Source organism: Pan paniscus, chromosome 2 (genome assembly GCF_029289425.2).
Source record: "Pan paniscus chromosome 2, NHGRI_mPanPan1-v2.0_pri, whole genome shotgun sequence".
In the NCBI taxonomy this organism is placed as follows: domain Eukaryota; kingdom Metazoa; phylum Chordata; class Mammalia; order Primates; family Hominidae; genus Pan; species Pan paniscus.
The window spans coordinates 41,474,759-41,500,887 of NC_085926.1; the positions used below are offsets into that span (position 1 = coordinate 41,474,759).

At 38.4% G+C, this 26,129-nt stretch overlaps 1 protein-coding gene across 9 annotated transcripts in view; it reads right to left on the minus strand.

Moving 5' to 3' along the window:
• ULK4 (unc-51 like kinase 4) overlaps positions 1 to 26,129 on the minus strand; it is a 721,105-nt gene that overhangs the window by 273,578 nt on the left and 421,398 nt on the right. Inside the window, exon 33 of one of the 9 annotated variants that reach the window (XM_055109712.2) lies at positions 12,675 to 12,872. The exons of the other annotated variants lie outside the window; for them this stretch is intronic. Coding sequence (XP_054965687.1) covers positions 12,784 to 12,872 — 89 coding nt within the window. The 3' untranslated portion in view covers positions 12,675 to 12,783. Of the gene's footprint in view, positions 1 to 12,674; positions 12,873 to 26,129 lie in introns of those variants that run through there. 9 annotated transcript variants of the gene reach the window in all.

The window sequence follows — 26,129 nt, forward strand, 5'->3', positions numbered from 1 at the left end:
CTATTTAAACATTTTCTAAGTGAAACTCAATAGGTCTTGAATCCATTAGAAATACAACATGTTCTGATTCGTTAGTATAGACAACAATTCTGAGAAAGTGAAATTTTACTAGACAAATTATTTTTTAAACTCTTTGTGTAACTGGTGTACAGATTTGAAAATAAGTATTAATTTGGGAAGCAGAGTCTATACTGTACTTTCTGCACTCACTTCTATGTATGTTTATGAAATTTACTTTTCAGCTGTTAAAACCAAGTATCAAAATAAACTAAACCTGAAGAAAATAAAAACACAAGTCACAGGCTAGGATAAAATATTTGCAAAACATATCTGATAAAGGACTTGTATCCACTATAGTACTCCACAATGGAGTACTATTCAGCCATAAAAAAGAATGAGATCCAGTCATTTGCAACAACATGGATGGAACTGAAGGTCATTGGGTTAAGTGAAATAAGCCAGGCACAGAAAGGCAAACATCACATTTTCTCACTTATTTGTGTGATCTAAAAATCAGAACAATTGAACTCATGAACATATAGAGTAGAAGGATGATTACCAGAGGCTAGGAAGAGCAGTGAGGGGTGGGGGTGGGGGAAGGTTGAGGTGGTTAATGAGTACCAAAAAAACAGAATAAATAAGACCTACTATTTGATAGCACAACAGGGTGACTATAGTCAATAATAATTGTTTATTTTTAAATAAAGTGTGTAATTGGTTTGTTTGTAACTGAAAGGATAAACGCTTGATGGGATGAATACCCCTTCTCCATGTTGTGCTTATTTCACACCACATGCCTGTATCAAATCATCTCATGTATCCCATAAATATATACACCTACTATGTACCCATAAACAATTTTTTTAAAGGACCTGTATCCAAAGTATACAAAGAATCCTTAAAGCTCAAAAATAAGAAAACAAACCATTCAATTAAAAATAGGCAAAAGATCTGAACAGATACCTCAACAAAGAAGATATACAGATGGCAAATGAGCACAGGAAAGGATACTTAATATCATATGTCATTAGGGAATTACAAATTAAAAGAATGATATACCACCATACACCCATCAGAATGACTAAAATCCAACACACTGATAATATCAAATGCTGGCAAAAAATGTGCAGCAATGGTGCTATGATTTGAATCTATCCATCCCTCCTCCAGCACAATTCATATATTAGAACCTAAGACCCAATATAATAGTATTAAAAGGCGGGGCCTTTAAGAGGTGATTAAGTCAGAGTTCTGCCCTCATGAATAGGATTAGGACCCTTATTAAAGGGCTTGAGGGAACTAAGGAGGGCCCTTCTGTTCCCTTCTGCCATTGGGAGGACACAGTAAGAGGCACCATCTTGGAAGTAGAGAGCAGCCCTCACCAGATAGCAAATCTGCCAGTGCCTTGACCTTGAACTTCTCAGCCTCCAAAACTGAGAAAATAAATTTCTGTTCTTCATAAATTACTGTCTTTCAGCTATTTTGTTATAGCAGCAGGAACAGTCTCTAGAAAAATAATTTTATTTTTAAAGAAAGAATATCTAATGGTGCCGTGACTAAAGCACTCGCTGTTCTGAAGAGAAAGGGAGGTAATTCAGCCCTTGGTGGGGCACAGGCAGCAAGGGCGCCTCTGCCACTCAGGGCTGTCTCAGCCACTTTCTAGGATCCAGGATCCCTGGATCCTGGGCAAGTTTCTGCACCTCACTTGCCTAGTTTTTGTCATGTGTACAGAGAGGGTTTTGAACAAATTATTTAGGTTGGTGCAAAGGTAATTGTGTAATTAAAGGCAATGGCAAAAACCACAATTACATTTGCACCAACTTAATATTAAGAATACTCCTACTCTAAATATTCCATGACTCAAAAAAGATTTGTTGAATGAAATTTAAGGGAACAACCCAAATCAGAACCGTGTCTAACGGGAAAGGAAATCTTCTGCGTATGGTACAGAGTAAGAGCTATTAGGAGGCAGGAGAAGATAAACTATCATGTCCAGAAATAATTATGGTGGAAACTGTTAATGGAAGGGGAGGTAAATGACCTATAATTTATTCAGCTATTTATAGCTAGTAACTGGGAGATACCTAGAGAAGAAGACTGGATTAAATCCAACATTTGGGGCTTATACAGACTAAAGATCATTTTATTGTTTGCCAATCTCTCATCTATATATCTGTAAGTAAAAAGAGCTGATACCTTACATTTTATTTAAAATGTTAATGCTGGATCACTGCTCTTTGGGGACTCATTTTTAAGTGTGCAAAATTCTGCAGGCTTTAACAATAAGATGCACATAAAGACATTTGAAATCTAAGTGATCTCTTGACATTTGACTAAAAGTCAAAGCAATGGACCACAAGACAAATAGAACACTTCACCCATGAAGGTTGACTATTAGCTTTGTTTCATGATCTGTAAATGAGTTATTAAATGGCTCTATAAAGTTTTATTACTGTTTTAATCCCAGTAATAACTGTCCTTACTTTAAATGTCCTACTGTTTGCTGAATATGGCAGTAATGTGCTTCAATAATGCTGCCCGACATTAGATTTTTTTCTCTCTAAAACTAAGGATATAAAAGAGAAGGCGTTAGAGATACTATGCAGCACTGGTTCTATCAGTTAAGGGAAAAAAGAGTGAGCCAGATGTTAGCTGTCTGTCTTTGTACGGGTATGACCTGCTTGATTCCACATTTCCATCTTTATTTCCTGAGCGTCAGCAGCCTAGACATAAGGGAATAAAAGTGAATGTATGTTTCAGCACACTATGAAAGCACTTACAGAGAAAACAATTTACATCTTAACAGCTTTCTTTCATTACATTAACTTCTCTGCTTTTCATCTTGGAGACTGCAGGAATGTTCACAAACATTGGCAAATGTAAGAAAGAATCACAGAATCTTGGAGCTAGAAGGGGCTCTAGAGGCCATAAGCCCACCTCCCACCCCTGCTGGAATCGCTCCTCTGTTCAGTCTCCCTTTGAGGCTGCTGGGACATTCACAGTACAGACCATTCACTCACTATGTCCAGAAGTTGGCCTCTACAAAATTCAATCTTCAACCTGTTGGAATGGTCTTTCTTATGTTGAACACAAAGTGGCTGCCCTAGAACTTGCACTAGGACTCAAGGTCCTGCCTTTTGGAGCTTGTCACAGCAAGCACCTCCTCTGTGCCTCACAGGAGAGGCAGACACATATCTGAAGACATTCCTTGGAGCTCTGACTAGTCACTCCACCTACAAGCCAAACATCCTAGCATCTTCCACCACTCCCCAGGAGGGGTTCCTACTTGCCTCACTACTGTGGATGCCGAATGATAATCAGTCGCTAATTTCATTTGCAATATTTATTTTTAAATCTTCCACTAATAATTAAACTCAACCTTCTTCCTCATACAGAAGAGACATTTGATGTTCCTCAGTTGGGACACCACACAGTTGTCCTCTCCTGAAACACAGTGTGGTAGGGAATTTGAATTTGAAACATACATGAACATGTAGGAAAAACAGGGGCAGGAGAATCAAGGTCAATTAATGAAAGCCTTAAACATAAGACACAGCGCGCACACGAATAAAAGAAACACTGTGTACATTTTATTCATTTTGCATTGGTAAAATGGGAACTTTAATATATCTTTTACCTGACTCAAGTTTGAGAGGAACTTTTCAGGGTCTTCTGACCCTACAGTTTCAAGGAGTTGCCTCTAAATTGAATTACTATTTTGTAAGTTGCATATGTATCAACTTAAATTTGGTCTTTGTAGCCAAAATAGCTGGCTGTCCACAAAATATTCATGCACTTCTTTCCAAACTGTGGAATAATTACTGGGAAATGTTGCTCAATCAAGCACTACATTACCCAAAGTCTCTGCAAGGCTACCTCTCACCAGCAGAATGTGAACAAAAGACACGTGTGTCATTTTCAGCTGGGGTTCATTTTTAACTGTGGTAAAATACACATACCATAAAAATGTACCATTTTAACTATTTTTTAAGTATATAATTCAGTGGCATGAAGTACATTCACAGTGTTGTGTAACCATCACCACTATCTCCAGAACATTTTCATCATCTCACAAAGAAATCTCTGTACCCATTAAGCTGTACCTCCCCATTCTCCCTCCCCCCAGCCCCTGGTAACCCCTGTTCTACTTTCAGTCTCTATAAATTTGATTTTTCTAGGTACCTCACACAAGTAGAATCATAACAATATTTGTTCTTCTGTGTCTGGCTTCTTTCAGTTAATGTAATGTTTTCAAGGCTCATTGATAATGTATTTTCTATCTCACTTTAATTCCTTTTTATGGCTAAATATTATTTCACTGTATGCATATACTACATTTGGCTTATCTTTTCATCTGGTGATGGAGACATGAGTTGTTTCCATCTTTGGCTATTATGAATAATGCTGCAATGCATATTTGTGCAGATTTGTGTATGTGTTTGAGTCCCTGTTTTTAATTATTCGGGGAATATTATAAGAGAATTGCTCAATCATATGTAAGTCCTTATTTAACGTTCTGAGGAACCACTATACAATTTTCCACAGCGGCTGAACCATTTTACATTTCTACCAGCAATGCGCAAGGATTCCACTTTCTCCACATCCTCACCAACATGCTATTTTTCCATTGTTTCAATAATAGTTATACTATACACTAGGTGAAGTGGTATCTCATTGTGGTTTTGATTTGTATTTCCCTACTCACTAAAGATATTGATTATTTTTTCAATGCTTAGCAGCCATTTGTATACTGTCTTTGGAGAAATGTCTATTCAAGATCTTCATCCACTTCTGAACTGGGTTATTTGTTTTTCTCTTGTTGAGTTGTAGAAGTTCTTTATATATTCAGGATATTAATTCCTTATCAGATATGTGATTTGCAAATATTTCTTCTAGCTAGGATTATTAAGGAGCTGTGCCTTTTCCACTATTTTATTCTTCTGCCTGATGCAGATGATTCTAAGACCCTAGGGAACAAGGGAGCCATGAAATGGAAGAAGCCAGATACCACATGAAAGAAAAACACCCACTGACCAGGAGTGCCACACATTCTACTGTTACACTACTGAAAAACCAACTTTTAGTGCTGACACACTAAAATTTTAGTTTCTTTTTCCTACCAGCTAGCATTACTCAACCTAAGAGTCCTCTGTCAATAGGTTCCCGGTCCTTCTGATAGTATGATCTGGGAGGTCATGATTTCCATCTCCCAGGTCTCATCTTCATTAATATATCATATATGGTCTCAGGCCTTCACTGATTAGACCTTATTTTTTTTTTCAATTTTCAAAAACACAACATCATCATTTTGTCTAGACAGATATGTATAGTTCTCAAATTCTTCAATTCCTCTTTTTGAAAATGAGATATTTCCCACCCTAAACTCTTAGGCACTGTTTCTTTGTAACAATGACTCTAAGATCCTATTTGTGGATTTTTCAGTACTCTGCATAAGAATCTATTTGGGTTGGTTAAGTTGAACTCATGTAAAACAGGTGATACAGTCTTGAAATCTAATCACTTATCTTGGATTTCTCTTCAATCATTCTCAAGATCTGCTTACACGGTCCCATGTGAAGATCACTCAGCTATTTTTTAGTATTTACTTTTAAATACACTAATTCAGTTATTATACATGACAGATTTACATGTAATTATCATTTAAGCTTCAACACAAACACATAAAATAGGAATCAATATCCCTGGGGAGATTAAGACCCAAAAGATCTCACCAAATAAGTTGTAGACTCTAGATTCAAATGCAGCTATTTCAATTGCCATGCCATGTTACTTTCTTTCATTCACATGCTAACTTGCCAAATTTTCCTAGACTAATAACTTTTTTGGAAGATAGCTTCAAAAAAGGATCTTTCCGTAGCTCTTTGTGGTTTTTATAGGAGGCACAATTCATTGTATGCTATTCTCTGATACTATCATAAATTTACATGTAGTGTTATACGTCCCTCCTTGCTATTTTAAACATGTTTTAAATCTAATATACTGGTTAAATGTTTTTTCTTTTTTTTCTTTTTTTTTTTTTTTGAGACCGAGTCTTACTCTGTCACCCAGGCAGCAGTGCAGTGGCACAGTCTCAGCTCACTGCAGCCCCTGCCTTCTGGGTTCAAGTAATTCTCCTGCCTCAGCCTCCCAACCTGTAATCTCATGCAGTTGGGATTACAGGTGCATGACATCACACTCAGCTAATTTTTGTATTTTTAGTAGAGACGGGGTTTCACCATGTTGGCCAGGCTGGTCTCAAACTCCTGGCCTCAGGTTATCCACCAGCCTCAGCCTCTCAAAGTGCTGGGATTTCAGGCGTGAGCCACCACATGCCTGGCCAAATGTCTTCTTCTTTTACATTAAAAAAGCACCTTTTCTGATAATTGAAAATATGGCTTTGATACTTGAGAATATTTTAGACATTAAGAAACCTAGCCAAACACTAGGGAGAAAGCTTTTGGGATGAGGAGTAATAATACACAGGCCATTCTATCTCAATGAAATATTAAAGAAAGAAAAATGGAAAGTTCTCTTTATTAACATCCTATTCTCCATATTTCAAAACTAAAGTCAGATGATATGACAGAACTGAAAATGAAACAACTGCTTGAAAGTTTTTAGACCACAAAATTGGTCTGTTAAATCCAAATTATGGTCTCAGTCTCTGCCAGTGATTTTCATTGTGTTCCAAAGCAAAAGGATCTGCCCCAGGGAACTTGGCCAGCTGTATGCCGAGAGTATGCCATTATCACAAGAGGAACTGGGTAAGAACTGGTGAAAAAACAGTCAACAGATCAAGGTATTTTTGTTTGTTTTGTTTTTGTTTTTTTGAGACAGAGTCTTGCTCTATCGCCCAGGCTGGAGTACAGTGGCACGATCTCTGCTCACTGCAACCTCCACCTCCCAGGTTCAAGCGATTCTGCCTCAGCCTCTTGAGTAGCTGAGACTACAGGCATTCACCACCACGCCTGACTAATTTTTGCATTTTTAGTAGAGATGGAGTTTCATCATGTTGGCCAGGCTGGTCACGAACTCCTGACCTCAGGTGATCCGCCTGCCTCAGCCTCCCAAAGTGCTAGGATTACAGGCATGAGCCACTGTGCCCAGCCCCAGACCAAGTTTTATTCATTTTGGTGGCCCTAAAAGAATCCAGCACATAATGTCTTACACATAATAGGTTCTCAATAAAGATACATGGAGAGAAGGAAGACATGAAGCACGTCACTACTAATAAGATCAGAAGTGGGACAACACATATACAGGGCATTCTGGGACTGAGATTGTGAGCAGAGTGCATTTCTTCTAGAATCTAGAGATGAATGGTCATAATGGTTACACAACAATGTGAATGCACTTAATGTCACAGAATTGTAACATTAAAAATGGCTAAAATGGTAAATTTTATTTTATATTTTATTACAATAAAAAATAAATACTTGTATAATACATTTTTATGGATTTTTTTAAAAACCACATGAGACATTACTTCACACCACTAGAATGGCCACAATTGAAAAGACAGATAGTAAGTTTAGGAGAAGGTATGGAGAAACTGGAGTCCATACACATTGCTGGTGGCAATGTAAAATGATACATCCACTTCAGAAAACAGTCTGGCAGTTCTTCAAAAAAATTAATCATAAAATTACCATATGATCTAGCAATTCCACTCCTAGGTATATACCTAAGACAAATGAAAACATATCAACACAAAAACTTGTCCATGAATGTTTATACAGCATTATTCACAACAGCCAGAAGTGGAAACAACCTACATTCTATCAACTAATGAATGGATAAACAAAATGTAGTATATCCATATAATAAAAAAAAATTATGCAATCAAATGAAATGAAGTACCAATACATGTTATAATTTGGATGAACCTTGAAAATGTTACGCAAACTGAAAGAAGCTAGCCAAAAAACCCGAGGCTGCATGATTCTTTTTCTATGATATGTCCAGAATATGCAAATCTATAACGACAAAGTAGCTTAGTGGTTGTCTAGGCAGAGGTGATTTAGGGGGATTGGTGAGTGACTGCTATGAGCAGAGCTTCTTTCTGAGGTGACAAAAATGTTCTAAAATTTATTGTGTCATGAATACACTAAAAACCACTGAATTATACACTCTAAATGGGTGAACTGTGTGGTATGTGATGTATATCTCACTATAGCTATTTTTAAAATTAAAGCAGTGGCTGTATGGTAGTGAAAGTACAGAAATGAGTGAGGTCATTTACTAAACTAGTCTCCCCTTTCGTACTCCTCCACCTTCTTTCTCCCACCTCTTACTCCTTTGAATGGACTTTCAAAGAGATGCCCAGTAGTGACCCTGGAAACAAGTCAATGGCCAACTAGGAGTTCAAAAGAAAGTAAAGAGGAAACCAGTCAGCACCACAATCCCTAAAACTGGCTGTCCTTGTTTTCCTCCAGTCTTTCCTCAATTCCACAGTACTCAGGATTAGAGCTGTATTTAAAACTGTCACCAAGTACAGAGTCCTTTGGCCTGAAGTCAGCCAGAGGCAGGAACACACTTAAGAAAGGAAGAGGGGCAGCCGGGTGGAGTGGTTCATGCCTGTAATCCCAGCACTTTGGGAGTCCGAGGTGGGCAGATCAGAAGGTCAGGAGATCGAGACCATCCTGGCCAACATGGTGAAATCCCGTCTCTATAAAATACAAAAAAATTAGCCGGGTGTGGTGACACGTGCCTGTAGTCCAAGCTACTCGGGAAGCTGAGGCAGGGGAATCGCTTGAACCCAGGAGGTGGAGGTTGCAGTGAGCCAAGATCGCGTCACTGCACTCCAGTCTGGCGATAGAGCAAGACTCTGTCTCCAAAAAGAACAAACAAAAAACAAACAAACAAACAACACAAAGGAAGAGGGGCTAAGTCTGAGATAAAGACGGTTAACCAAACTAGGTGAAAGATGAGACTTGAGAGCATTCTGGAAGCTATAACAGGGTCCAAATAAATATTTCAGTTCCTAAAATATCTTTTTCTATTATCTGCTGTGATCCAGTCCATACGACTACCCAACTGGGGGAATCTTTGTAACTAAGCAGATGAAAGATATGTGAGAGGCATTAACTCTCTCATATTTCTCACATAGCACCTCAGTAAGGCTAAAATCCTCATGCGTGGTGAGAAAGGGAAGCAGGACAGCAAGGAACACTATGACTATTAATCTTTAGCATTACCCGTTCCTAAAGAGTCTAAAACAAGTTTTAATTTCTTAATTGAATAGCAAGAAAAAAAATATTTTGATGCACATGCTGAATGCTTTCTGTTTCTCTTCCTGATTGGCTCCCCATCCAACAGCTGACCTGTATGAATGGCATCAATGGACTCTCGTCTTCTAGTGCAGCCACAGGGAGCCACAGGCAGGAAATCAAAGGTCGGGACAAGAGTGAGGCCTGGTCTCCCTCCCAAAGGGCATAGTTCCTGTAAAACAGCCCTCTCCAGGCAGCTTTCACTCCAGATCCCATCATCGCTCCCTTACTGTGCCTTGCACATGACTAACTTTTTCTGCAGGAGCATCAAATACTCCTTTCCCTGTCCTTGATGGCTAATACTCTCACTGGAATATGTCATTTTGTATCTGTATTTCCTAGCATACAATGTGCCCTTTTTATCTGCACATTTATTTATGGAACATTGCTTTTCTATTTTTAACTCTTTCACCTGGCTGGTTCCCTTTCACTTCTTCTGTAAAAATACTAATCATGCTTATGATGTAGCTCCTTTGTCAATGACATCTCCGTCATTGTCTCTATGCACAGTTTAAATCACTGTTTCATTTCCTGTCATTTTGTGTGACTACCTAAAGCCTATCTGCCACCTCCCTGAGGATGCTTTCAGTTGTGCTTATTTGGTCTTTTGCAGCTTCTAGTGTGGCTCTCATCTTGGTGATCTATAATGTCCAGTGAGATTAACATTCCCTACTTCCATGTCTTCCTAAGCTCCCCAGTTTGCTCCTTATCTCCTTCTCTGTCTCACACTTCCTTTGTGCTCCTGAACCTCTCATTGAACTCTTTTTTTCTAGAGTGAGTGTGTTTGCATCTCTTACAGACTATGTATGATTCTTCTTCTTTTTCTCTTGTATTATTTGTCCTTTCTCTGCCTTTTGTATAAGTTTCTTCCCTCCAGTTTTTATGTACAGGTTCCTTCCTGATTGTTACTCATCTTTGAAAAAGAACAGGTACCTGCTGACGAAGTGTGGAGAGGGACAGAGCCAGAGGTATGCATAGAATGAGATGGGGCCTCCATTTGTGCCTGTTACTTAAACACTCAAGAGACCCATGTGGCCACAGCTAAGGCAATTCAGCCATAAGGTCCTGTCTAGTTCTGCCTAATGTGCTTCCTGAGATCGCTTTCTTGAGCTTAAAGGCAAGACCAGAGATGACAGAAATGGTCTATCAGCATGGTCTCTCCTGCAGCACTCAACTTCCCCTGGCTTCCCTAATGCCCTTGCAATTCTGAAGAGTTATCACCATAGGGACATCACTGCCTGGCTGCCCTGTATCTCAGTACTGTCACCAAAGACTTTTTAGATATGTCTTCCAGGACTGCAGCACTTGTTTGGGGGGTGGAGGGGAGATATATACTTTGTTTGGAATCTACAGAAGCCTATACTGCCCATATTTCTAGAGAATTCACAATATTTGGCCAGTATCCTTCGAAGGCTTTGGCTTGGAGTGTTGCAGTGTTTTTTAAAAATTTCCTTGAAGATGGAATTGTGTTTCTGTTGTTTTACACAGGTGAGTATATGAGAGTAAAATAAAAGTGACACTTTTTTTTTCTATTACTTTAACCAGGAACATTTGAGAAAGTCTAAAAATCAAATCTTCACTTCATCTACCAAGGAGTTATTGTTTACCAAGGAAGCTACCAGAATAGTAGTGAAAATAATAGCTATTATTTGTTAGAGTCCATTACATAAAGTGCTTTACATACATTATCTCATTTAACTCTTACGAACTTTGTAAAGAAGACTTAAGCTCTATTTTTATCGACAAGGAAACCAACTTCACAGCCCTCCTGTAAGGACAGAAGAGGGTAACATGTGCACAGCTTTGCACGTAGTGCCACACACACGACATGCTCTACAGCTCGTTTCTCCTTCACACCTCAAGAGGGTTCAGCAGCTTGAGATTAAGAAGCAAATGCACAGAGCTGCCCAAGTACAAAGCATTACTGGGGGAAACAAGGGTAGAAATTCTGAGAATGTGAAAAATGTCACTAATATAGTAACTAATATTTCTGTGATGCTTACTATGTGTGGGACACTGGTCCAAATGCTTTACCCATATCAACTTGTTTAGATTTTGTCACAACTGTAAGACAATGGTGAGTGGGTATACTATTATTACCCTATCACATGGGAGAAAACTGAGGGACAGACACATTAAGTCACCAGTATAGGGCTAACGCCAGTGGCATATGCCAGAGCCAGGATTTTCGAAGTGTGGAAGTCTGGCTCCAGACTTTTGGTATCACCACAATGTAATGTTGTCCACCTAATTCTTTAATACTAAACACAGGTACGAACAGCTTTGGCTACTTAATAGCACCTTCCTATCTACTATTTCATTGTATCCTCACAATAATACCTTTTCATGAGTATAAAAAAATTTTCAAAAGCTGAGTTTATTTACTGCAGATTTGTTATACTCTTCCAACCTGGATAATCACACTTTTCTTTTAGCACACATTTTAGGATTTCTAATAGCTTTTAAAGAACACATTTTATAATACTATAGTTTTCTGATATAGTTAGAACAGAATAGTTTTATAATATTTCCTTAAAGAAGATGAAAAGATAAAATTTGACCCTGGAGGACCATCAGAAAAGATAAAAAGTTTGACCCTCGAGAATTATAAATGTTTGACACAGCTATGTGGTTAACCACATATAGGACAATTATCCACTACAGAACTGGGACTAAGAAAACAGATTATTTGAGTATGTATGAGATTCCATGTAGCCAATGGAATTTCAAATCTCTACATTTTTTGTTTTATGGAAGAAAAATTCAAATAGTATACTCCCTCATCGAGCAGGACACAGAAATAACCAGATAAGGCAGGAGACTGGCCATCACCTCTAGGCAGACTCACCCTGAAGAAGCACAAAGTGACAGACAATTCAAGCTGGAAATCACTTTTTACTCCTACACTGAAATATTCTCCCAATTCCTGCCTTCTCAAGTCAATATATTTTATGGTTTTTCTGTTAGAACCTAAATCTAATTATATACTTGAATTTATCAATAGAAATGTATAGAAACAGACATTTATATATAAGGAATTCATTTTATAGCCTACTTGTAAGACAATGTTTTGGGAACTATAGCATCTTTTCGGAAGGGGATCTCAAAAGCCTCAAAAAATTTATTTACCTGCCGAGTACCTAGATGAGTCAAGTATTATTGTGGCCACTTTACAATCAGGAAACCAAGTAAATGAAAAGTACTGGCTTTTCCACTGATTCATTAAGCACAGTAAATTGTTGGTTAGCATTAATATGAACATCAAGACCAGAGATGAAAGATATGCTTTGTAGCACTATAAGCCAAAAGAAAACCTTGCCTATTACATGATTCCACTAAGGATCTCATGATTCCATTCAGAGATAACACTGTCATGTATATATCGAGTTCAATAAAGGATTTTCCAGTTACCCAGTTTTGTCTTGTTCTTACCCACAGCATTGAAAAATAAAACTGCAGCGTGTTGTTGTCCAAGAAAGAAGGCATATCCTTACATAACTATTAAGTACTGGGCTTAATACCTGGGTGATGAAATAACATGTACAACGAACTCCCGTGACACATGTCTGCCTATGTAGCAAACCTTCACGTGTACCTCCAAACCTAAAATAAAAGTTAAAAAAAAAGATTCCTTGTTGTTGCCAAGCTTTAACTCAACTTTATCTTTAAGTATTAGCTTAGCAGAGAAGAGTTCCCAAAGCGCATCTTGAGAGAAAGAAGAGCCAACTTGGCATACACTTTATACTATTCTTAAAGTTTGGTAGCATTACCTTAATGAGTAACTTCATATCAAATTCAAGCAGTGCCCATTTTGTGTAATTAAAGTTCAATTTTTTGGGGGGAGCATTCTTCCTTATATTCACACATTTCCATGATTCATTAAAAAGAGAAAAATTTCTAAAAGTTGGAGCAAAACTCCTAAATTAAACTTACTCTTCAATATCATTAGAATTTGCTTCAGTCAAACCTTCATGTAGACATGTTTAAATACTCTTTGAAGCACATAGGGGCGATTTGTTAATGCAAAGTTTTAGCAATATCAAGGTAGTAAGAAATAAGGCAAGTTTAAACACCTGATGAAAATAAGCCCATTATCTGAACATATAAGAGCTTCTTGAGCATTGATTTGTTGTTGAGGCAGGGTCTCATTCTGTCACCCAGGCTGGAGTGCAGTGGCACAATCTCGGCTCACTGCAACCTCTGCCTCCCAGGTCCAAGCAATTCTTGTGCCTCAGTCTCCCATGTAGCTGGGACTACAGGTGTGCACCACCCCACCCAGCTTTTTCTTTTCCCCCCATATTTTTAGTAGAGGCAGGGTTTTGCTATATTGGTCAGGCTGGTCTCGAACTCCTGGCCTCAAGCAATCCACCTGCCTCAGCCTCCCAAAGTGCTGGGACTATAGGCATGAGCCACCACGCCCAGCCAGGTATTGATATTTTAAATTAGATTATTTTTGCCTTTTCTATTAACATTAAAATTTATACGTAAATGTGAAGTGAAAGAAGCCAGACACAAAGGCCAGGTATTGTATGATTCCATCTATATAAAATATCCTGAATAGGCAAATCCATAGAGATTAGTGGTTGCCAGCAACTGGGAAAGGAGTGAATGAAGAATGCCTGCTAAGGGGGTACATGGGATTTTTTGCAGAGATGAAAATATTCTGGAATTACATAGTGAAAATAGTTGCACAGCCTCGTGAATATACTAAAAAATACACTGAATTATGTACTTTCAAAATGATGGATTTTACGATATGTGAAGTATATCTCAATAAGAAACTATACGTTAAACAAATGAAATTTCACTAAACACAGAAGTGTAAAATATTTTCTAATGAAATATGTTTTTTCTAGAATTACCTTAAAAAACTTAAAACTATGAACCCTTAAAATCACCACAACTCTAAGGAAGGAGGACACAGAAACTGCTATTAGAACACATTCAAAAAGGTAGGGTTCAGAAAACTGAGAAGAAATGTCCGGGACCATCAAGGAAATTAAGTCAAGGCAGTCAGGGAGTTGCACTGGGCCCTTATGTCATGAAAGACTAAAATGATTATTTTGGTGGTATTGACTATGGACATTGAGTGCATTTAAGGATTAGTAGGACTTCATCTAGAACCAAACAGAACTGTACTAGAACCCAACTTTATTGGTCCATTGGAGCTACCCCCACCTAAACTGACCCAACGCTGGCAATTTGTTAATGTAATGTCACAGCCCAGCCTACAGCTGAGTTCTCTGCCAACCTACAGACAAGAGTCAATATAACAGATAATTTTTGCTTCATTTCACTGAGTTATGGTGGTTTGTAATTCAACAACAGCTGACCAACTTGAAAAACAACTAGAATAACTGAATACATTCTCCTCAATAATGAAGTAAAATGAATTTTTATTTATTTATATTTTTGGAGACGGAGTCTCGCTCTGTTGCCAGGCTGGAGTGCAGTGGCATGATCTAGGCTCACTGCAACCTCCACCTCCTGCGTTCAAGTGATTCGCCTGCCTCAGCCTCCCGAGGAGCTGGGACTACGGGTGCACGCCACCAAGCCCAGATAATTTTTGTATTTTTAGTAGAGACGGGGTTTCACCACGTTGGCCAAGATGATCTCGATCTCTTGACCTCCGATCTCATGAGCCACCGCGCCCGGCCCAAAATGAATGTTAATATCAAGGAATGCCCAGTGTTTTGGCAGATACTGTAACGGGATAGTTATGATACACAGTAGTAAAGAAATAAATATGTTTTGGGCCAGGCGCGGTGGCTCAGGCCTGTAATCCCAGCACTTTAGGAGGCCGAGGCAGGCAGATCACAAGTCAGGAGATCGAGACTATCCTGGCTAACATGGTGAAACCCTATCTCTACTAAAAATACAAAAAATTAGCCAGGTATGGTGGTGGGCGCCAGTAGTCCCAGCTACCCAGGAAGCTGAGGCAGGAGAATGGCGTGAACCTGGGAGGCAGAGCTTGCAGTGAGCCGAGATCGCTCCACTGTACTCCAGCCTGGGTGACAGAGCAAGACTCCGTCTCAAAAAGAGGGGAGGGGAGGGGAGGGGAGAGGAGAGGAGAGAAGAAGAAAAAGAAAAGAAAAAAAAAGAAATAAACATCTTTCTCATCAACAGTTAGCTGCAAAAAAATATATTTCTAGCATCTTAAATGTAAGATATTACAAAAGACCAAGTGTGGTATTACTATAATTTAAACTTTACTTGCATATAATACTGTAAGGTGTTTTATTCCTCCTATAGGTAAACCAAAATAACAAATATTGTTTAAGTAGTTTCAAAGAGGAAAACCAGAGTCAAATAGAGTAGAAATTACAGAGAAGAAATTTCAGTTCAGTAGAAAGAAACACTTTGTAACAATTAGAATTTTTCAAAGGTGGAGTATGCTGCCTTGTAGGAAAAAGGATTTTCTAACCCCAGATAGATTCTCACAGTAATCTCTCAAGATGATAGAATACAAGAGATTCCAGTCTAATGGGAGCTGAGTCTACTACAATGGTTTTCTAACCTAGATTATGATTATAGCTTCACCTGGGAAGCTTCTAGGCACTCCTCTGAATCTGCTTCCCAAACCACTGGTCTAATCTATACAAGTTAGCCAACCAAGACAGACAGGTAGACAGTCACAAGTTCCCAAATGATTTTAATGCTTTCAAATAGGTTTTGACAAAAATGCACCTGTGTACTCCGACCGCATCAACAAGCTCTGCTGATTTTTCTTACTGCTCTTCCCAGCATTTAATCTACTGCAACCACACATTCTACAGGCTATTCCACTGATATGCCAGGTGTGCGCCCACTCTGAGCTTTTGCACTTGCTGCTCTCTTCCCCTGGGTATCTGCATGGCTTGCTGCTTCACTGTCTCAAGCTTTTATTTAACAATCACCTTCCCCATGAGGCTACCCAGTGAAGGACTTCAACCTCTACTCCCATCCAGATACGTCATATCCCCTTTCTTCATTTTATTTATTCTCAGTATTTACTAACTAACATCTAGCATCATCTAACAAACTTATCATCTTAATTTTGTTTGTTGTTTATTTTTTCCACCAAAATGTAAGCTCCATGAAGGCAGGGATTTTGGTCAGTTTTATTCATTGCTGTATTCTTTGCACATGGAACAATACCTACAAATATCTGTTCAATGACTTAATGAACTAGATCTGGGGTGGCAAACTCTAGATCTGGGATAAAGTTTTACTGGAACACAGTCACACATTCATTTATATATTGTCTACAGCTGTTTTTGTGCTACAAGAGTGGATTTAAATAGTTGTACCAGAGACTGTATGGCCCATAAAGCTTAAAATATTTCTTGTCGAGACTTTTACAGAATAAAATTTGCCAATCCCTGAACTAGATGCACCAATCAGAATGTCATGTAGAGTTCCGATTCCAAACTTCTAGGTAACTGTGGTAGATTAAAGATGGCCACAAATTACTGTCATTAAGAGCTAGACTCTCTTTCTCCACCCCTTGAACCAATATGGCTTAGTGATTCTCTCAACCAATAAAATGTGATGAAATTAACATGAGATTTCCAAGCCTAGGCAGCAAGAGGCCTTGCAGCTTCCACTCAGGCCGTCTTCAAATACTGCCACCATGTTTAAAAACCTGAGCTAGCCTCCTTGAGTATAAGAGATCATGTAGAGAGAGAGGTCCACCCCCCACCCCCATACTGAGGCTCCCAGTATGTGAGCAAGCCCATCTGACACTGTGGAGCCCAGACCATGCTGCCAAAGCACACAACACACCATGGAGCCCAGACCATGCTGCCAAAGCACACAACAGTGAGCAAATACGTGTTATTTTAAGTCGCTTAGCTTTGGATGGTTTATTATGTAGGAGAAGTTATTTGACATAGTAAAATTTATTTATTATTTTTAGACTAAATCCTTAGATTTTCCCTTTTTCCTTCATACATCTCCATACTACTGTGGGAGCAGCAGCCTCAATCTCAAATTATTTACTCACAGGTAATTTCCCTGTTACTTCAGTTAAATCACAATTTAATAACTAAATTTTATAAATATGTTGACGTGTGAAGATTTGAGAGTAGCTTGGGAAGTGTTTGAATTAGTTATTGGACAGAGGTTGGCAAGCCATGGCCTGTGGGCTACCCACCTAATTCTGTAAATAAAATTTTATCAACACCAGTTACGGCCATTCTTTCACAGATTCTCTACGGCTCATCACCATGCTATGTTGGCAGAATTAAGTAGCAGCAACAAAAGCAATATGGCCCACAGGTCTTAAATATATATACTATCTGGTGTTCTGCAGGAAAAGTTCGTCAGCCCCTGCTATACAAAATTATTTTGAATGTTATTCTTAAAAGTAAAGAAATAGAAGAGAGCTAGAAAGTACACTTTCTTTTTTTTTTTTTTGAGATGGAGTCTTGCTCTTTCGTCCAGGCCGGACTGCAGTGGCGCGATCTTGGCTCACTGCAAGCTCCGCCTCCTGGGTTCACGCCATTCTCTTGCCTCAGCCTCCTGAGTAGCTGGGATTACAGGTGCCCGCCACCACGCCTGGCTAATTTTTTGTATTTTTAGTAGAGACAGGGTTTCACCATGTTAGCCAAGATGGTCTCGATCTCCTGACTCATGATCCACCTGCCTCGGCCTCCCAAAGTGCTGGGATTACAGGCGTGAGCCACCTTGCTCGGCCGAAAGTACACTTTCTTTATTCTTAGAGCCCAAACAATCCTTATAGTGATTTTCTGGTCCTCGAGTAAATACCAACTCAAACAGTTTAATAAAAAACCTAATAAGAAATGAGTAGTTTGATTTCTGACACTCCATAAACCAGTGGAGACAAATATAACTTCTTTAAATGCTTCTTTGGCGGTGCCACAGTTTTTTACTGTTGCAGTGTGTCATGTAAATCCATTATTCTGACAGTGCTGCTGGTAAAACCAAAGCTGGAATTAATATCCATTATTGAAAGGTCATTGCACAGGGATGAGACAGCAGCCAGTCTTAAAATGTTAATAATGGATATTTTTCAAATATAAACAAAAGGTCTTACTTTTTTTTATAATTCTCTAAATGTTTCATTTAAAAGAGAAAATGTTTAAGCAAAAAAAAAAAAAACTAAACTACATAATGCATTTACATGCTGATAACATCAGTAACTACACTTAACAGTATTTCTGTAGTTTGTGGCATGTCAACAGCCATGAACTGAGGCAACAGACACTGAACTGAGGTCCTTACTGATATTACCTACCATACTTCATTGACTCTAAGATGCCACTGATCATAAGGACCATAATTATTTTATATACTACTAAGAAAGAAAACATGCTAATTACAGTATGTTGCATACTTTATCACTTAGAACTACACCTTACACTCAATGCAAGTGCTCTTTGAGAATCTGATATGGTTTTTATCATATATTGCCTATATATGAGAAAAGTTAATTGACACAGTAAGGTTTATTATAATTTTTAGATTAAATCCTTGGAGACAGATATACATATGGCAATATATGAGAAAAACCATATCAAACTATATGTATGTGTATGTGTGTATATACATATATATACACACACATAAGGGGAAAACATAAGTTAATTGGTTAAGTCATTCTAAAAAGCTCTTCCCATTTGGAGCCTGAATCTTATTTTTCAACTAAGATTTATCAATGCTTGCCTTTTCCCACAACCTTTGTTTCATGAGGAGTATTGGTGCATAAGAGCACTGCCAAAGCACAGTCTCCTGAGGTCTCTGGGTTTTCTTCCAGGGTGTTCACACCCATTCTGCATGATTCAACATGTATGTTCTAGCAGCAATAATTATGTCGCAGCTATTACACGGAGAGCAGTGGCTGATGCACTGATTTCAGAAATTCCACAATATGAAGAAAAATAATGTGTACCTCAGAATTCAGCCTTATGACAACCTACCACTAACTCTTGGTGTGGGCTGATGATGAAAGTCAGTTTGACAGTGGCTAACACAATGCAGTGATGAAGCACTTAAAGCAGAGAACAATCATTTCTACTCCTTTATGTACATTATTATAGTATCCATATTAGAAATAGTACTGTATGTTTGAAATAGGGAATTTAATACTGTATGAAATGCAATAAATATATAAACCAATGATTGAGGCAGAATTGATCAAAAGCAAAGATTTACAGTAGACTTCATTCAGACCACATATACTCAATGCCCACACAGTGGCAGGTGATCTGAGACTCCTCATGTGGTCGTGCTTCATGAATCTACACACACTATGGGTTTGCAAACACACATAACATCTTTAACCAATTTTGGAAAAATAAGCTCACACACTTAGCAGCCAGACCTGGGTGCTCATTTCTATAGAGTGGACTCAGACAGTTCAAGCCACATGGGCATCCCCTCTGCTCTAACATCCACCAGCTGGGGCCAGGATAGAGTTTCTGACCTCAATGTACTCCTGCCTAGGAAGCCCCATACCCTTCCTTGCCCCACCAGATTCACAGTCTGAACATCCTCCTCAGCCTTAAGACCATCTGGACTCATCGTATGTCTCTACTCATGCTGCAGCAAGAAGCTCAGGATTCTAAGATCATCCCCCTCTTCCCCTGCAGTCTAAACAGCAAGAGGATTTGCACATCTCTTTCAGATGCCACATCCCACCCACTCCAGCTCCTGAAGAACCCTTCTACTGTGACTTTTGGAGCTCACAGTCAGTTATCAGCAAAATCTCTCAGATTGTCAACCTCTTTTCTATATATGTTCCTTTTACCTTCCCAGTCTATCTGAAACTGCCTCTCTTAGTGCTTTGTATCCTCTGCAGGATACAAAGTGATGAGTGATGAGTATTTCTCAATGAGAAATGATGAGTATTTCTTCTCACATTCTGCTTTCATTGCTGGGCCTTGGTGATGTTGCCTTGTTTCACATTTCTGTTACTAGACTAGGAACTGACAAACATTTTCTTAAAACGCAATATAGTAAATACAGTTGACCCTTGAAAAATGCAGGCGTTAAAGATGCCAACTGCCCTCCACACCCCCCAGTTAAAAATCCACTTACAGCTTTTGACTCCCCCAAAACTTAACTACTAATATCCTATTGTTGACTGGGAATCTTACTGATAACGTAAATAGTTAACACATTGTGGGTTGATTTTGCACGTAGTATGTATTATTAACTGTATTCTTATAACAAAGTAAGCTAGAGAAAAGAAAATGTTATCAAGAATATCACAAGGAAAAGAAAATACATTTACTAATAAGTGTAAGTGGATCATCATAAAGGTCTTCATCTTCCATGCCTTCTGAGTAGGCTGAGGAGGAAGAGGAGGGGTTGGTCTTTCTGTCTCAGGGTGGCAGAGGCTGACAAGGTGGAAGAGGTGGAAGGGCAAACAGGAGAGGCAGGCACACTCAGTGTAACTTTACAGAAATACATCATAATTTGTCTGACTTTTTGTTTTTTTTATTTCTCTAAAAATGTTTCTCAACAGTACCAATCCTTCTTCCACCATTTGCTTTAGTTTCAGTGCCCATATAAAAATAAATCCATGTTGTAAAAGCAGCCAAAAGCAGTCTTGATTAACTGGAACCCTACTGTAAGATTGTTTAATGTCAATTTGTTTTCTGACACTGCTTCTTCTACATCTTCTTCCTCATCATCTGCCAATGGTTCAGAAGCACTCATCTCCATCAAGGTGTCTTCTCTAAATTCCTCTGGTGTGGCGTCTATTAGCTCCTGAATCTGTCCACGATTCATATCTTGAAACCCTTCACCCCCAATCATTTTTTTTTTTTTTGCCATATCCACAATCTCATGATTTCCTTGATTGCTCTGCTGTAAATCCCATGAAGTTATGCACATCTGGACATAGTTTTCTCCAGCAGGAATTTATTGTTTCAGGCTTGATAGCTTTTATGGCTTTTTCTACAACAGTGGCATCTTCAATGGTGTAATCCTCTCAGACTTTCATGATATCCTCTCTATTAGGGGTTCTTCCATAGAAAAACCATTTTCTTTCCACTTTCTTCAAAAATGTTGACATTTTCAAAGCCTTTTATTGAGTAAAAAGCCTGTAATGAGTCCTAAGAAGTCCTATGATCCATGATCTAGAGGCTGAATTACAGGCACTGTGTTTGGTGGCAAGTAGACCATGCTGATACCTTCAGTGTTTAACTCATGGGGTTCTGGGTAGCCACGACCATTGTCCAATATCAAAAGAATTTTAAAAGGCAGTCCCTTAAATGCAAGATACTTACTAATTCCAGAAATAAAATATCATTGGGATCAATCCAGAAAAAGTGTTCTCATTGTCCAGGCTTTCTTGCTGTATAACCAAAAGACTGGCAGCTAGTGTTTCTTCCTTTCAAGGCTTAGGGGTTAGCAGTTTTATAAATAAGGCAAGTCCTGATCATAAAAGTAACAATATTTCCACAAAACAGAGTTAGCCTATCCCTTCCTGCCTTAAATGCTAGCACTCACTTCTCTTCCTTACTAATAAGGAATGTCCTTTGTGGCATTTTTTTTTCCCCAAAATAGGGCATTTTCACCTGCATTAAAAACCTGTTCAGGCAGATATGCTTTCTCATCAATGATTTTCTTAATGGTGCCTGGGAACTCATCTGCTGCCTCTTGGTCAGCAGTTCCTTCTCCTGTTTGTTACATTGACATTTTCAAAGCCAAACCTCTTTCTAAAAGTATCAAACCATCCTTTGCTGGCAGTAAATTCTCCAGCTTTAGATCCTTCATCTTTCTTTTGCTTTAATCAGTCATATAATGACTTTGCTTTTTCTATAATCATATTAGAGTCTAGAGATATAGCTTTCTTATAGTAATCTTGAACCAACATAAAAGATGCATCTTCAATGTGAGATTAAGGACTATATCACAAAAAGTTTTTATGCCTACTGGTGTAGCCACAGCAGCAGTGTCATGAATTTCCCTTTTGTTTTTTTTCTACAATGGTCCTTACATTGGATTCATTTATCTTGAAATGGCAGGCAACAGCTGCAAACTTCAATCTACAATACTTATCAAACAATTCAACTTTTTGTTATTATGTCATGACTTTTCTCTGCTTCTTAGAAGCACTTTTAGCATCACTAGTGGCATTTCATATGGGTCCCAGGGTGCTATTTAAGGTTTACAGTATTACACTGAACACAATGAAAAATACACAAGAACCTTGAGAAATCACTTTTTACCATGATATGCAGCTTAAGAGAGAACTGCTCATGGGGAGATGATTAACATCACAAGGTATTTTAAATAGATCTCACAACACTTCAGCCCACCACAAATGGAGCAGGAGGTAGCTACAAAATTATTATAGTAGTAAAGTATCACAGTTAATTTTGTGCAGTTATGATTTAATACTGCATTTTTACATTTGTTTATATTTCTCCCCATAAATGTCCTTTGTGGCATTTATGGAGAAAATGATGCTGTGTATGGTCTATAAGCATGTGTATGCATGAGTTTTGATAAATTTCAACTTTTTATCTGTTTTTTTATACATTTTATTTAAGATAGAAACAAATTTTAGATTTGTACATATTTTATGGTAGTCAATGAAAAAACAGACTAGTATGGACATAGATTTTATGCTTTCATGACAATCTTTTTCTTAGTTTTTTTTTTTTTTTTTAGTATTTCTAGGCTATGTGGTTTGTGAGTTTTTACAAATTCTCATAAATCTCCTAAAATTCATCTGACATATTTATAGAAACAAATCCACATATAAGTGGAATCATGCAGTTCAAACCATGTTGTTCAAGGGTCAACTGTATTTTAAGCTTTGTGTGCCATGCAGCCTTCATTTCAACTATTTAATATTGCCATTATAGCATAAAACCAGCGATAATCAATACACAAATGAATGGACATGTCTATGTTCCAAGAAAACTGTATTTGTAAAAAGCAGCAGCCGACAGCAGGCTACATTTACTGAATCGCCGATCACTACTCTGTACCACCTACTTGCTCTCCCCAAGTTGCCATCATTCTCAGACTATGAAATCCCTCCACCTTATTTTCTGAAGCTCACTGTTACCCTACTACTCTCTAACACTACTACCATAATCATTTGTGTGGTTTCTACTTCACTCTATAAAATCTAGAATGTGTCCAGGTTTTGTGACAACTGAAGCATATACAGTTGGGGAACAGGGATAGACTATAGGAAAAAAATTAAATTATGAATGTTAAATTGCCCCTGTATAAGTAAGGACTCTGACACTTATAGCTTCATTGGCTTCATGGTAAATCCACCTGTAGTATTTCAGAACTCTGATTCTAACCACTGAAAACAAAACCTCAGTAGCTACTTACATCACATTACAGACAAATCCTTCCATGCCTCACCTCTCAACTGCTTAAGCTCCTGTCCTCTGGGACTTTTGTCCTCCATCCCACCTGTGTCACACAATCCCATGCTTTCATGAGCCAGGAGATGGAAACCTCTGTCATCTCACTTTTAGGCATCTGACTCCTCATCCACTATCTCAGCCAGTCAATAGGGCTACTAAGAATCTTAAAGGCATTGTTCCACAGTATCCCAATTGTCAGCCAAAGTTAGAGGAGAATATTTTGAAGAAATTTAAGGGTAGGATTTTTGTTTAGTGGAATGAAAATCAGTAATTTACAGAAAACAGTGTTTTTTATTTATTATTATTATTATACTTTAAGTTCTGGGGTACAAGTGCAGAATGTGCAGGTTTGTTACATTTGCCATGGTGGTTCACTGCACCCATCAACCCGTCATCTACATTAGGTATTTCTCCTAATGCTCTCCCTCCCCTATTCCCCATGCCCCAATAGGCCCCAGTGTGTGATGCTCCCCTCCCTGTGTCCATGCGTTCGCATTGTTCAACTCCCACTTATGAGTGAGTACATGTGGTGTTTGGTTTTCTGTTCTTGTGATAGTTTGCAGAGAATGATGGCATCCGGCTTAGTCCATGTCCCTCCAAAGGACATGAACTCATTCTTTTTTATGGCTGCATAGTATTCTATAGTGTATATGTGCCACATTTTCTTTATCCATTCCATCACTGATGGGCATTTGGGTTGATTCAAAGTCTTTGCTATTGTGGATAGTGCCACAATAAACATACGTGTGCATGTGTCTTTATAGAAGAATGATTTATAATCCTTTGGGTATATACCCAGTAATGGGATCGCTGGGTCAAATGGTATTTCTAGTTCTAGATCCTTGAGGAATCACCACACTGTCCTCCACAATGGTTGAACTAATTTACACTCCCACCAACAGTGTAAAAGTGTTCCTATTTCTCCACATCCTCTCTAGCATCTGTTGTTTCCTGACTTTTTAATGATCACCATTCTAACTGGTGTAAGATGGTATCTCATTGTGGTTTTGATTTGCAGTTCTCTATGACCAGTAAGATAAGCTTTTTTCATATGTTTGTTGGCTGCATAAATGTCTTCTTTTGAGAAGTGTCTGTTCCTATCATTTGCCCACATTTTGATGGGGTTGTTTTTTTCTTGTAAATTTGCTAAGTTCTTTGTAGATTCTGGATATTATCCCTTTGTCAGACGGATAGAGTGCAAAAATTTTCTCCCATTCTGTAGGTTGCCTGTTCACTCTGATGGTCTCTTTTGGTGTGTGCAGAAGCTCTTTAGTTTAATTACATCCCATTTGTCAATTTTCGCTTTTGTTGCCATTGCTTTTGGTGTTTTAGTCATGAAGTCTTTGCCCATGCCTATGACCTGAATGGTATTGCTCAGGTTTTCTTCTAGGGTTTTTATGGTTTTATCTTACATTGAAGTCTTTAATCCATCTTGAATCAACTTTTGTATAAGGTGTAAGGAAGGGGTCCAGTTTCAGTTTTCTGCATATGGCTAGCCAGTTTTCCCAACACCATTTATTAAGTAGGGAATCCTTTCCCCATTGCTTGTTTTTGTCAGGTTTGTCAAAGATCAGATGGTTGTAGATGTGTGGTGTTATTTCTGAGGCGTCCGTTCTGTTCCATTGGTCTATATACCTGTTTTGGTACCAATACCATGCTGTTTTTGTTACTGTAGCCTTGTAGCATAGTTTGAAGTCAGGTAGCGTAATGCCTCCAGCTTTGTTCTTTTTGCTTAGGATTGTCTTGGCTATGTGGGCTCTTTTCTGGTCCCATATGAAATTTAAAGTAGTTTTTTCCAATTTTGTGAAAAAAGTCAATGGTAGCTTGATGGGGATAGCACTGAATTTATAAATTACTTTGGGCAGTATGGCCATTTTCATGATACTGATTCTTCCTATCCATGAGCATGGTATGTTTTTCCATTTGTTCATGCCCTCTCTCACCACCTTGAGCAGTGGTTTGTAGTTCTCCTTGAAGAGGACCTTCACATCCCTTGCAAGCTGGATTCCTAGGTATTTTATTCTCTTTGTAGCAATTGTGAATGGGAGTTCGCTCATGATTTTGGCTGTTATTGGTGTACAGGAACACTTGTAATTTTTGCACATTGATTTTGTATCCTGAGACTTTGCTGAAGTTGCTTATCAGCTTAACTAGACTTTGGGCTGAGATTATAGGTTTTCTAAATATACTATCATGTCATCTGCAAACAGAGACAGTTTGACTTTCTCTTTTCCTATTTGAATACCCTTTCTTTCTTTCTCTTGCCTGATTGTCCTGGCCAGAACTTCCAATATTATGTTGAATAGGAGTGGTGAGAGAGGGCATCCTTGTCTTGTGCTGGTTTTCAAAGGGAATGCTTCCAGTTTTTGCCGATTCAGTATGATATTGGCTGTGGGTTTGTCATAAACAGCTGTTATTATTTTGAGATACGTTCCTTCGATACCTCATTTATTGACAGTTTTTAGCATGAAGGGCTGTTGAATCTTCTTGAAGGCCTTTTCTGCATCTATTGAGA